Below are 13,008 nucleotides of genomic sequence, written 5' to 3' on the forward strand. Positions count from 1 at the left end.
CCTCCTCTGTGTACAGTGTATAGAGACGTAGAAGTACAGGATCTCCTCCTCTGTGTGTACAGTGTATAGAGACATAGAAGTGCTGGATCTCCTCCTCTGTGTATACAGTGTATAGAGACATAGAAGTGCAGGATCTCCTCCTCTGTGTGTACAATGTATAGAGACATAGAAGTACAGGATCTCCTCCTCTGTATGTACAGTGTATAGAGACATAGAAGTGTAGGATCTCCTCCTCTGTGTACAGTGTATAGAGATATAGAAGTACAGGATCTCCTCCTCTGTGTGTACAGCGTATAGAGACATAGAAGTGCAGGATCTCCTCCTCTGTGTGTACAGTGTACAGAGACATAGAAGTGCTGGATCTTCTCCTCTGTGTGTACAGTGTATAGAGACATAGAAGTGCAGGATCTCCTCCTCTGTGTACAGTGTATAGAGACATAGAAGTGCAGGATCTCCTCCTATGTGTGTACAGTGTATAGAGATATAGAAGTACAGGATCTCCTCTGTGTGTACAGTGTATAGAGATATAGAAGTGCAGGATCTCCTCTGTGTGTACAGTGTATAGAGACATAGAAGTGCAGGATCTCCTCCTCTGTGTACAGTGTATAGAGACATAGAAGTGCAGGATCTCCTCCTATGTGTGTACAGTGTATAGAGATATAGAAGTACAGGATCTCCTCTGTGTGTACAGTGTATAGAGATATAGAAGTGCAGGATCTCCTCTGTGTGTACAGTGTATAGAGACATAGAAGTGCAGGATCTCCTCCTCTGTGTACAGTGTATAGAGACATAGAAGTGCAGGATTTCCTCCTCTGTCTGTGTATATAGTGTATAGAGACATAGAAGTGCAGGATCTCCTCCTCTGTGTACAGTGTATAGAGACATAGAAGTGCAGGATCTCCTCCTCTGTGTACAGTGTATAGAGACATAGAAGTGCAGGATCTCCTCCTCTGTCTGTGTATATAGTGTATAGAGACATAGAAGTGTAGGATCTCACCTTTTTGTGTGCAGCGTATGGGAGACATCATAGACATTAGGTCCCACCCACCCAGGTCTGGAAGAACTGAAAAATATGGATGAAGCCTGCAGAGCAGAAATTTGCTGAAAATACCATAAACTAGGTCTAGGGTGGGAGGGATTAAGTAAAGTTTTTTATGCAAGTGGGATTTTGTAAGTTGGTTAAAAAGCATAATAAAATATTTTATAAAAAAATATCATAAACTAGTTATATACTGGCAAAAATAGTTCTGCTCCTCATGTACATACAAAGCAGCTTTATCCTGAAAAGTATTATAATTAATTCATTTTAATGCAGCCTAAACAGTATTCTAGAACTAATCCACAAAAGTAGATGTGACTATAGAGTTGGATATTTTCCATCTTATAGCAGACTACATTGGCATCTGATGTACAAAATAGAAATGAATGAAATTCCCAACATTTGTTTGGTCTGATTGATTAGAATTTACTTGGGCCGAACATGCCCTGAAAAGTGGTGTATGCCACTGACGTCTCCTAGATTTCAGGTTTATTAGATTTATCCTGCACAGGGTTGGGAATGGTATAGGACACGATGAACAAGATAGGAGATCAGCGGCTGAATCGGATTTGCATATTCGCAAAATTTATGGGAAATTCAGAACAAATTCGGGTTCTGAGAAGTCGTCTTGCTCATCTTTAGTGTTAAACATAATAAATGTTCATGATGGCAGATTTTCCATGGCTGTACAGTTTGTATGTGTAGCTCAGTAGAGCCATTTAGAAACAGGCAGTGGTGTAAACAGATATGGCTTCTTCGGCCAATATTAGGAACAATTTCGGTGCCCAGTCAAGTTGAAGCTTTTTTTGTTCAGTCTTTGTTATTGGACTTACCAATTCCTCGTGTGTGTTTTTTTTTTTTTTTTTTAAATTGGCTCCACCTAACATGGACCTGGTGTAAGTAATGTAATTTCTTCCCATTTACATTGTCCCAGAAGAAGGAGCCAAATTGTTGCTGCAATGTAATGGTGTACCAGGGTTCTGCTAATATTACAAGTAACACAGTAGTGCCTACATCACAGCAGAGTTAAAGGGGTATTCCGGCCAAATACATCTTATCCCCGATCCAAAGGGGTGGGGGGGGGGGGGGGCGTGGCGTGACGTTACGTCTCCAGTTCAAGAAACAAAGAGGTTTTCATAGACTGGAGATACAGCACGGAGATCGTGGGGGGTCCCAGCGGCGGGGGTCCCTGCGATCAGACATCTTATCCTTTATCCTTTGGATAGGGGATAAGATGTATATGGGTTTAAATACCCCTTTAACGGGTTAAAGTGAAAGTGTCATTGGAAAAAGGCTTGTTGTTTAAATGAAGTTTTTTTTTATGTTGAACATATTTTTTTAGAGCATTTTTGGTAATTTTTTTTATTTTTTTTTCCATTTTACTATATCTAAATTTTAAAAGTAATCCAGAAATGTTGCAGTTTTCATTCATTACCACTAGGCCTAAACAAAACTAAGACTTCCTGTTCTGTCTGCTGATAAGGAGTAGGTTAGTGAAAAGAAATGTATTACAGTGTTACAATGAAAGGGAATACCAGTGTATAGATAAGACAATAGATAGAGCTCAAAGCTCAGTCTCCCCCTCACCTGTCGAATGACCTCTTTGCAGGTCACAGAGCATGCTTGCAAACCTCCCCCATAGGAAGAATAGGGTTTTGAGATGTTCGTTGTGTCTATGGGGGAGAGTCATCAAAACTTGTGCAGAGGAAACATTGATCAGTTGCCCAAAGCAACCAATCAGATCACTTTGTTTATTTTTAAAAAGGCCTCTGAAAAATGAAAGAAGCGATCTGATTGGTTGCTATGGGTTCTGGTCAACTTTTCCTCTGCATGGGTTTTGATAAATCTCCCCCATAGGGGGAGATTCATCAAAACTTGTACAGAGGAAACGTTGACCAGTTGCCAATAGCAACCAATCAGATCACTTCTTTCATTTTTTATTTGTCCATGAGGCTTGCCATAAAGCATGTCTCTAAGTGCTGTTAAAAACTGTTTAGGCAAGACGCCTTCCCCCATAATAATGTACTGATAATAAAATGGAAAAAAAATGTAAATAATAAAAAAAAAAGATTAGAATAAAAGGAACTTGTTTCATTATCTGTCTCTAATCGGGGAAAAAGAAACTCGCATTATACAGTGACGTGTGAAATATCTCACTTCCTATCATGTCTGTATTTGGGCATTAAAATTGCTGTAAAATAGGGAAGTGGCCCTTTAAATCGCCCCGAGCACATGGAACAATACAGAAGAGCGTTTCCTGAGAAATACTTTCCTCCACGTTCATTCATGGTGTTTTTGCTGACAGCGGCGTGTTGTATTTTTAGGAGCAAGATGTCTCCATGTAACTTATCTCCCAAGTCTACCTCCTCACCCTTATCTGGAGTTCACGGGGTGACCGGCTTTGCTCTTCTCGTTGTAGGGTGGCTTACCTGAGCTCCAAAAAATTCAGCCGGCATGCGATTGCACGAATTGTCTCCCGTGCCCCGTATTTACTCAACTTTTCTGTGGAGAGGCTGGATAACCGGCTGGGCTTCTTCCAGGAACAACTGGGGCTCAGCGGCGAGAAGGTAAGAACGTGTCGGCTTCAGTTACTTGTGGTGTTTGCTTTTCCTGTGTTTAATTTGGTGTACGCTTTGGAGCACAGCACCACCTAGAGCTAGCCCTTAATACCTAGGGAAATTCTGCATCTGGGAAATAATGCAAGTTTATAGCGTCTACGTCCGTGTTTGTTAAACTACTGTGCCTCCAGCTGTTGCTAAACTACAACTCCCAGCATGCCCGGACAGCCAGAGGAGTTGTAGTTTTGCAACAGCTGGAGGCACGCTGGTTGGAAACATTGGTCTACATGTCCCTTATTAGTCCTTTAATAAGCTATATTCATGACCAATAATGTTAGGGGGGTATTTTGGTTTCAGCAAATAAAGCTTTTTAACTGTTTAATATAAAGTTTGAATTTACCCTTAGGGTATGTTTAGAGATGAGCGAACTTACAGTAAATTCGATTCGCCACGAACTTCTCGGCTCGGCAGTTGATGACTTATCCTGCATAAATTAGTTCAGCTTTCCGGTGCTCTGGTGGGCTGGAAAAGGTGGATACAGTCCTAGGAAAGAGTCTCCTAGGACTGTATCCACCTTTCCCAGCCCTCGGGAGCACCTGAAAGCTGAACTAATTTATGCAGGATAAGTCATCAACTGCCGAGCCGAGAAGTTCATGACGAATCGAATTTACTGTAAGTTCGCTCATCTCTAGGTATGTTCCCACATAGATATTTGCACAAGTAAATCTGTGTGCATATCGCGCTCAAATTCTGCCTGAAATTTAAGTTTCATTGACTTTAACCCCTTAAGGACCAGACCAATTACATTTTTGAATTTTCGTTTTTTTCCTCCTCGGCTTCTAAAAAATCATAACTCTCTTATATTTCCATCCACAGACCCATATGTTGTTTTTTCCGTCACCAATTGTACTTTGTAATTATATAACTTATTTTACCATAAAATGTACGGTGCAGCCAAACAAATATTATTTATGTGGGAAAATTGAAAAGAAAACCGTAATTGAGCAAATTTTGGAAGGTTTTGTTTTGACTTTGTACACTTTCCGGTAAAAATGACATGTTTTCTTTATTCTGTGGGTCAATACGATTAAAATGATACCCATGTTATATGCTTTTCTATAATTGTACAGCTTAAAAAAAATCTCAAACTATTTTAACAAAATTAGTATGTTTGAAATTGCCCTATTTTGACCAACTATAACTTTCTCATTTTTCCGTATATGGGGTGATATGAGGGCTCATTTTTTGTGCCATGATCTGTAGTTTTTATCAGTACCACGTGTGCTTAGGTTTTACGTCTTATAAATTTTTTTGACATTTTTTTTTTTAATAAAATGTGACAAAAAAGCAGCAATTTTGGACTTTAAAAAAATGTTTTTACATTTACGCCGTTCACCGTACGGGATAATTAACAATATATTTTGATAGTTCAGACTTTTACGCACGCGGCGATACCAAATGTGTAGAAATTTTTTTTAACGCTTTTTGGAGGGTAAAATGGGAAAATGTTTTACTGCTGGGAGTTGTAGTTTTGCAACAGCTGGAGGCACCCCTGGTTGGGAAACACTGACCTATACTATATACTACTATATAGACCAACATGCTGGGAGTTGTAGTTTTCATTTGGGGCAGCTGCTGAGCCACAGGCCGTATCAGGGCATGCTGGGAGTTGTAGTTAGTAACCAACTGCAACTCCCGAATTTAATACAAAAAAGTGATCAAAAATTCACATCAAAACAAAAATGGTACTGTTCAAAACTACAGATCGGGGCGCAAAAAATGAGCCCTCATAAAGGCCCGTATAAGGAGAAATAAAAAAGTTATAGGGGTCAGAATAGGACAAAATTTCCCCTGCATATGTGTATCCTGTGATGTCACGCATATACAGTGGCAGGGATGTGGAATTTCTATCGCCCGACGCCCGGGACTAGCAGTTTTGGGCGCCGGGCAGGTGAATTTGTCCGGCCCTTAGCCCGGCTTCGGGCAAGCAGGGCCGGACCTGACAAGTGCGGCGGATCTGCAGTCTGTATGGAGCGGGCTGCCGACTCCTGCCCACTCCATACTCTGCAGCCTGGGTCCTCCGAACCAGAGCAGGGGAGATGAGAAGCTGTGTATTTGTCTTCTCTCCCCTGCTCTGCAGACGTGCGGGGGGAGATGAGGGGGCGTGACTTCTTGCTCCCCGTGCAGACCTGCGTCCTCTGCCTTCACTCCCCCCAGCTGTAGCTTCGGAGAGCTGAGGGGAGGAGGCACGTCTGCACGGGGAGATGCATGCGGCGCTCTGCAGTATGTATGGAGCGGGCTCGGGATTCCTGCCCGCTCCATACTCTGCAGCCCCCGGCTGTTCTCAGTAGCCGGGGGCCGCCGCTAATAGCCAGCATGCGGCGATCGCCGCAGCTGGCTATTAACCCTTTAGATCGCCGCTGTCAAAGCTGACAGCGGCGTCTAAAGGGAGATGTGAATGCTCCCTGGTGGGCTAGTGGGGTGGATCGCCCCCCCCCCCCCCCCCCCCCGCAGCGCGATCGCAGGGGGGCGATCCACTATAGAGGTAGCCGGAGGACTTACCTCTGCTTCCTCCTGTCCCGGCTCTGTCATTGATAGATCCTGGCTGGACCAGGCTCTATCAATGGATCACAGAGCACACAGATTAATAGAGTTCAATAGAATCTATTCATCTGTCTGAGGAATCTAATGATTCCTCCTATAAGTGTAATAAAGTGTGAAAAAATTAATAAATAAAATAAAATAAAAAAGTTTTAACAAAAGTTTGAAAGACACATTAACCTAGTGGTCTTCAAACTGTGCCCCTCCAGAAGTTACAAAACTACAATTCCCAGCATGCCAGGACAGCCGTTGGCCTTCCGGGCATGCTGGGAGTTGTAGTTTTGCAACATCTGGAGGGCCACAGTTTGAAGACCGCTGCATTAACCCCTTCCATGTTAAAAGTTCAAATCACCCCCTTTTCCTATATAAAAACATGCAAACATAATAAAAATAAACATATTTGGTATCGCTTCATGCGTAATTGTACAACCTATTAAAATATAACATTATGTATCCCGTACGGTAAATGTAAAAAAATACCAAACCACAGATTTGCAATTTTTATAATATCCCAGAAAAAAAAGTTAAAAAGCGATTAAAAAGTCAGATCAATACCAAGATGGTACCGATACAAAAAACTGATTATGGAGCAAAGAATGAGCCCTCATACAGCCTGGTATGGGGGAAAAAAAATAAAGCTACAGGGGTTAAAAAATGGCAATTAAAAAAATTAGAAAAAGTCCAGAATTAGTAAAACATGACGTAAACGATACAAATCTGGTATTACTGTAATCAGGCGCCTAAAGTATAAAACTAACCTGTTACCTCAACCACAAGGTAAATGGCGCAGAAAAGAAAACCACCAAATCTGCTAAATTATCTTTTACTATTTCAATTTCACTTCCCTTAATATATATATATTTGGTTCGGAGAATATGTTATTGAAAAATTAAAAGGTATCATTATAGTAGGTAGTTATGGCTATTATAGGGCGAGGAGGAAAAAATCAGAGCGTAAAAGCGAAAATTGGCCGGACAAGTGGATCGTCATGAGGGACAAGTAGATTTTGCTCCATTTTAGTCCCGTGGACAAGTAGTTTTTTTAAAAAATTTCCACACCCCTGAGTGGTCCCTCAAGTTACAATATTAATTGGTTCTGGGACGACAATTGTATGTTGAAACCATTGTATGTTGAGACCATGACTCTATGGAAACCTGGTAATTGGTTCTAAAGGCACCAAAATGTCATCCAAAAATAGGAAAAAGTGAGAATTAAAGAAAAATAAGTAGATAACTAATATAGATAAAGCAAATCCTTACATATAAAAGTAAGAAAGATCTGCTGGGAGCTGTAAATCACTGTCTATGTCAGTGTTTCCCAAACAGGGAGCCTCCAGCTGTTGCAAAACTACAACTCCCAGCATGCCCGGACAGCCAAAGGCTGTCCGGGCATGCCGGGAGTTGTAGTTTTGCAACCGCTGGAGCACCCTGCTTGGGAAGCACTGGTCTATGTAGAGGACAGGAGCTTCTTCAGGGTCCTGTACAGTACACGCAATGTCCTTTAAAAAGTAACATGGAGTCGCCCTCACCTGGTGTCCAAAGGAGCAGGTAACCCTGGTACAGGTAAAGAGTACAGAACATGTTATACCTCCCTGTACTGTAGGGGGCGCTACCAGACACCAGTCAGTGCATACGCTTCAGTAATACAGGGGTTTTACCAGTGAATGCCCATTTTGATTGGTCGGTTCTTCCGGCCATTGACACGTTTTACAGATCTGGACTGTCTGTACATTGTATGTTGAGTCTGGTTTCAACTTACGATGGTCCAGAAAAGATCACTGTATGTTGAAACTATTGTATGTTGAGTAATTATGCAAATTAGCATTTTTTTTGCAAGAAAGGTGGCAACCCTAATCACAGCCCATGCTGTGGTGTGTTAATTCAACTATTTCTGTGTTCATGTCCTGGGTGAGATATAATCAGAATATAAATAATGATTATAATAAGAGAGAGCCTAAGGGTAACAACGGGAGATTTATTTTCCCCTTCGCAGAATAAAATTAAACTGAAAAATGAATGTATAGTACAAAGATGCTTGGTATTACCTTATATGACTATATAGAGATTTTTTTTTGCAGACTCGAGAATTGGTAACACGTCTTCCAAGGATGATAACTGGCAGTCTGGAACCTATCAAAGAGAATCTGAAGGTAATGATGGCGGTTTTCACTTCAGTTTTTTTACTTCTCTTTTGTTGCTGTAGGAGTGGATCAGCTTCAGGTTTTTCTTTTTTTGTGTGTGTGGGTGAAGGGAGCGTGTACGACATCTCATTGGAAAGACTAAGGCTGGGTTCACACCACTTTTAGCATTTTTGCATTGTGCAAATTTTAACCCGTATACGGTTGAAAACCATATATACGGTTTGAAAAAATGATGTCCGGTTGCATATGTTTTTAAGAAGAAGGAAAAAAAAGTATACTTTTAAACTTTTCACTCCATTATGAATAAAGTTTCACTTGTTTGATTGAAATTCCAAGAATTTGACAGCGGCGATCTAAAGGGTTAATAGCCGCATGTCGACTATTAATGCCGCCCCCAGCTACAAGAATATGCTGAGTATGACGCGGGCTCGAGTCGGGAGTCTGCGTCATACCCAGTTGACAGCACATGGGTGAGTATACAGGTATCAGTTAAAAGAAAATGTTTTCCAGTGGAGTACCCCTTTAAATAACACTTAGCCTTTTCCCCGTTTTTACTTTTTTTTTTCTATTTATTCTATAGGTATTTGAAATAGAATTTGGATTTCGTAAAAAAGAAATACAACAAATCGCGCTAAGGGTTCCCAAGATGTTAACTGGTAACAAGAAGAAACTCACCGATACCTTTGATTATGTGCACAATACGATGGGGATACCTCACCACATCATCACTCACTTCCCACAGGTACCGTATTTATCGGCATATAACACACACCCCCATTTTAACAGGGAAATGTAAGTAAAAAAAAATAAAATGTGAAATACATAACTTGGACTAAATGCCACATCATCCCCCCAACTTCGTTTTCTTCTGCACCTCAGTTTGGTCCCGTCCCCTCCAGTGCCACATCATTCCTTCCCTTTTATCAGTCCCTGTGCCACATTTACCCCTCTCATCGCCACCCCCCATGTCTCATCATCTACCCATGTCTCATCATTTCACCCTGTCATAGACCACCACTAGCCATACAGACATTAAGCATTTAGTGCCTCCCCCACCATAATTTCCCCCTGTCTCCTCATCCCCCACCCTGTCTCATCGTGTCCCCCATCATTCCCCCCCTCATAATCCCTCCACCCTGTCTCATCATCATTTCCCCCTGTCTCATCCCCCCATCATCCCCCCCCTCATCATTTCCCCATCTCATCATCCCCCCATCATGTTCCTCCTATGGCATCCAGTGGTCTTCAACCTGCGGACCTCCAGATGTTTCAAAACTACAACTCCCAGCATGCCAGGACAGCCAACTGCTGTCCGGGTATGCTTGGAGTTGTAGTTTTGCAACATCTGGAGGTCCGCGGGTTCAAGACCACTCCTTACTTGTCTGCGCTTCGGCTGGCTTGCGGGCTGCGGGGTCAGTGAAGCAGATGAGTTACGTCCTCTCCCGGCTTCTCTGTGCGGCATCATGGATGTCACTTTTCGGCAGTGACTACAGGAAATGAAAATTGACGTCAGTGATGCTGCCGCACAGAGAAGCCGGCAGAGGACGTAACTCATCTGCTTCACTGACCCCGAAGCGCAGCCAGGTAAGGAAAATAAACAAAACAATAAAAAGCAGGAAAAGGGGGAATGATGAGGGAGGGGGGGAGGTTCTCCCACACTATACCCAGGGCTAACAGCGTGCGGCACTGATCGTTGTGCCGCACGCTGTTAACCCTTCAGACGCGGTGATCAAAGTTGACCGCCGCATCTGAAAACGAAAGTAAATGCTTCCCGGCAGCTCAGTCGGGCTGATCGCGATGTTACGATCAGCTGGGAGCAAAAACGGAAAAACGCTGAGTCCTCAAGGGGTTAAAGGACAACTGCAGTGGTAAACATTTATATGTGCCCGGGCCTCAAAAATAAACAAAATAAACTCAGCCGTAGGGATGTCCCGCCCCGGTCGGTGATGGGCTGAGCCCACTGTCATGTAAGGAGCCGGGGCTTGTAGGAAGGTATGTATAAGTTTATTTTTGAGGCCCGGACACGGGCATATCTAAATTTTTACCACTGCAGTTGTCCTTTAAGGAGCTGTTCTCCACTATCGCTTTTACAGCATTAAAGGGGTACTTCCGTGGAAAACTTTTTTTTTTTTTTTTTATCAACTGGTGCCAGAAAGTTAAACAGATTTGTAAGTTGTAAATTATATACTACAGAGGAAATGCTTTCCTTTTTAGATGTCTCTGATGTCATGACCACAGTGCTCTCTGCTGACCTCTGCTGTCCATTTTAGGAACTGTCCTGAGCAACATATGTTTGCTATGGGGATTTTCTCCTGCTCTGGACGGTTCCTAAAATGGACAGCAGAGGTCAGCAGAGAGCACTGTGGCCATGACATCAGAAAAATCTAAAAAGTAAAGCATTTCCTCTTTAGTATACAGCCCCTAAAAAGTACTGGAAGGATTAAGATTTTTTATAGAAGTAATTTACAAATCTGTTTTAACTTTCTGGCACCAGTTGATTTAAAAAAATAAATAAAATTTTCCACGGGAGCACCCCTTTAATGACCATATAATACTGCGACTCAGAACCTCAGGGACTTCATGTGCCATTATACAGCATCCTGCCCATAGAGACAGGGCATTTTAGAATACTGGTGCAGCACAAGAGAAGTCTAGCTGATCATGAATCAGTGATGATTCAGTGGATATCATCGATATGGATATAAAAGCCATTGCTCATACATCTTTGAATAATGGTTGTAGTGTGTTCAATTGTCCATGTGATTCCTTTGTTTTTTTTGTTGTTTTTTTAACAAAAGAAAGTCCCGGCCACCACCAGCAAACCTCCTAAGTAATCATAACCTATGGAACTTGTCATCAGTTTAATGCTGCCTTAACCAAGGTCCACATGAACCAGGAACTCTATTTTATAGCCATCTATGATTTACAATGAATATATATATATATATATATATATATATATATATATATGAGGCAAAGGAGGAGGCAGCACAACCAGGTATAATCCAGGAAGTATTGGGGTGCACAGCAGGCAAGTAGCAGGGTCCCAATCGCAGACCATGGAAGTAGATCCAAAAAGAAAATTATCCTTGCAGCACACCCATAAAGTGCAACACAAAATAGGTTTATTGACCTATGTGGACGATACAACGTTTCAGCAGTATCACACTGCCATTCTCAAGCATGTTTGAGAATGGCAGTGTGATACTGCTGAAACGTTGTATCATCCAAATGGGTCAATAAACCCATTTTGTGTTGCATTTTATGGGTGTGCTGCAAGGATAATTTTCTTTTCATATATATGTATGTATATATATATATATATTATTATTTTTTTTTTTTTTTTCTATGCATCTTAGCATCAATATTTCTCACAAATACCTTTTATCTGTTGCTCACTTGGTTTGTCATCCTGTGCTTTTGAGGGGGCGTGTCCTCACTCTCTGTAACCCCCTCCTCTCGGTTTTCATGCTGCAGTCTGATAGGACAGGAGTGAGCACAAAAGAGTGCTAGTCCCGCCCTCACTTCCTGGACTTTGTCCCTGCCTGTGCTTCAGCTGAGACAAAGATGATGCTGCAGCCGGACAGGATTAAGTTCTGAATTATATGGGGACTCCTAGTGGTCTTTTGTATAAGCCATGATTTCTATAAAAAAAAGAAATAACATTTTCTTATGATATATATAGGAAAGGTTAATGTTTTGTCAAGATGTACAACATATAAAAAAGATGAATCAACCCTAATCCACCCCCTTATGTGAGGGTGGTTTTTTTTATCTGAAGTCCCATGCAGTCTATAGGACTTTCAGTACGTCTCCTGATCGTGTTTCTCTCGGGCTGCAGAGATTGTCCGGGACTTTTAAACATCCTAATCACTGTCCATATTATGGGGACAAGAGCGTCATTGTTGCTTTTCCTCTTCCACAGGGTTTAAGAAGGAAGACTGGGCAATGCCGGGAACTCAGCTAGTTATAGTTACATCTATCAATTAAGGCCAGTGTGATGTGGAGAAGCTGCCAGGGTATTGTCCTGGTGACTCTCAGCCCTGTTCCTGGATGATTTTATAAACTCTGCAGCATTTCAGAGCAGTAAGGTAGCCTGTCCTTGTTTCTCACTGCCTGTGGTTTTGGCAGCATGAAACTGATGTCAGATGTGTGAGGGTATATTTACACAATACAGTTTGTTCATGAAATTTATGCAACTTAAATATTGGTCCTGTTCATCTAAAGGGCCTTCAAAAATCCAAAACAACCCAGGGCAGAATAAATGGAACAAAGTTTCAGTTGCAGATATTTCTGAATCACATCTGTGAGTATATCCTTAAATACCCAGCATTAATTACTTTTTATTTTATTTTTATTTTTTTCAGGTTTTTAATACCGGCCTTTTGAAATTAAAGGAAAGACATGAATTTCTTACATTTCTGGGAAGAGCTGTCTATGACCCAACACAACCCAACTATGTCTCCTTAGAAAAGCTGGTGTCCATGTCTGATCAAATCTTCTGTGAAGAAATTGCTAAGACTTCCATACAAGACTTTGAACAATTCCAAAAGAACATGTGAAGACACAACAGAACCCCCAATGTTATAATGGGTATACTGTATAGCTTTTATATCTGTTTGTAGAAGACTTGGATTATTTATTAAATGGCAAAGGGATTATTTCTTAAA

The 13,008-nt window shown here is 41.6% G+C and overlaps 2 protein-coding genes across 3 annotated transcripts in view; one reads left to right on the top strand and one right to left on the bottom strand.

Annotated features, from left to right (window-relative positions):
* Positions 1–3,603, bottom strand: part of PTDSS1 (phosphatidylserine synthase 1) — an 83,930-nt gene extending 80,327 nt beyond the window's left edge. The window contains exon 1 of the mRNA XM_056522433.1: positions 3,469–3,603. The gene's annotated coding sequence lies outside the window, so the exon portion shown is untranslated. The remainder of the gene's footprint in view (positions 1–3,468) is intronic.
* MTERF3 (mitochondrial transcription termination factor 3) overlaps positions 1–13,008 on the top strand; it is a 51,538-nt gene extending 38,530 nt beyond the window's left edge. For both annotated transcript variants that reach the window (XM_056522436.1, XM_056522435.1), the window contains exons 5-8: positions 3,459–3,606; positions 8,276–8,347; positions 8,919–9,080; positions 12,706–13,008. In XM_056522436.1, the coding sequence (XP_056378411.1) occupies positions 3,459–3,606; positions 8,276–8,347; positions 8,919–9,080; positions 12,706–12,900 (577 nt within the window). In that variant the 3' untranslated portion in view covers positions 12,901–13,008. The remainder of the gene's footprint in view (positions 1–3,458; positions 3,607–8,275; positions 8,348–8,918; positions 9,081–12,705) is intronic.

This window comes from Hyla sarda, chromosome 5 (assembly GCF_029499605.1).
Source record: "Hyla sarda isolate aHylSar1 chromosome 5, aHylSar1.hap1, whole genome shotgun sequence".
Classification (NCBI taxonomy): domain Eukaryota; kingdom Metazoa; phylum Chordata; class Amphibia; order Anura; family Hylidae; genus Hyla; species Hyla sarda.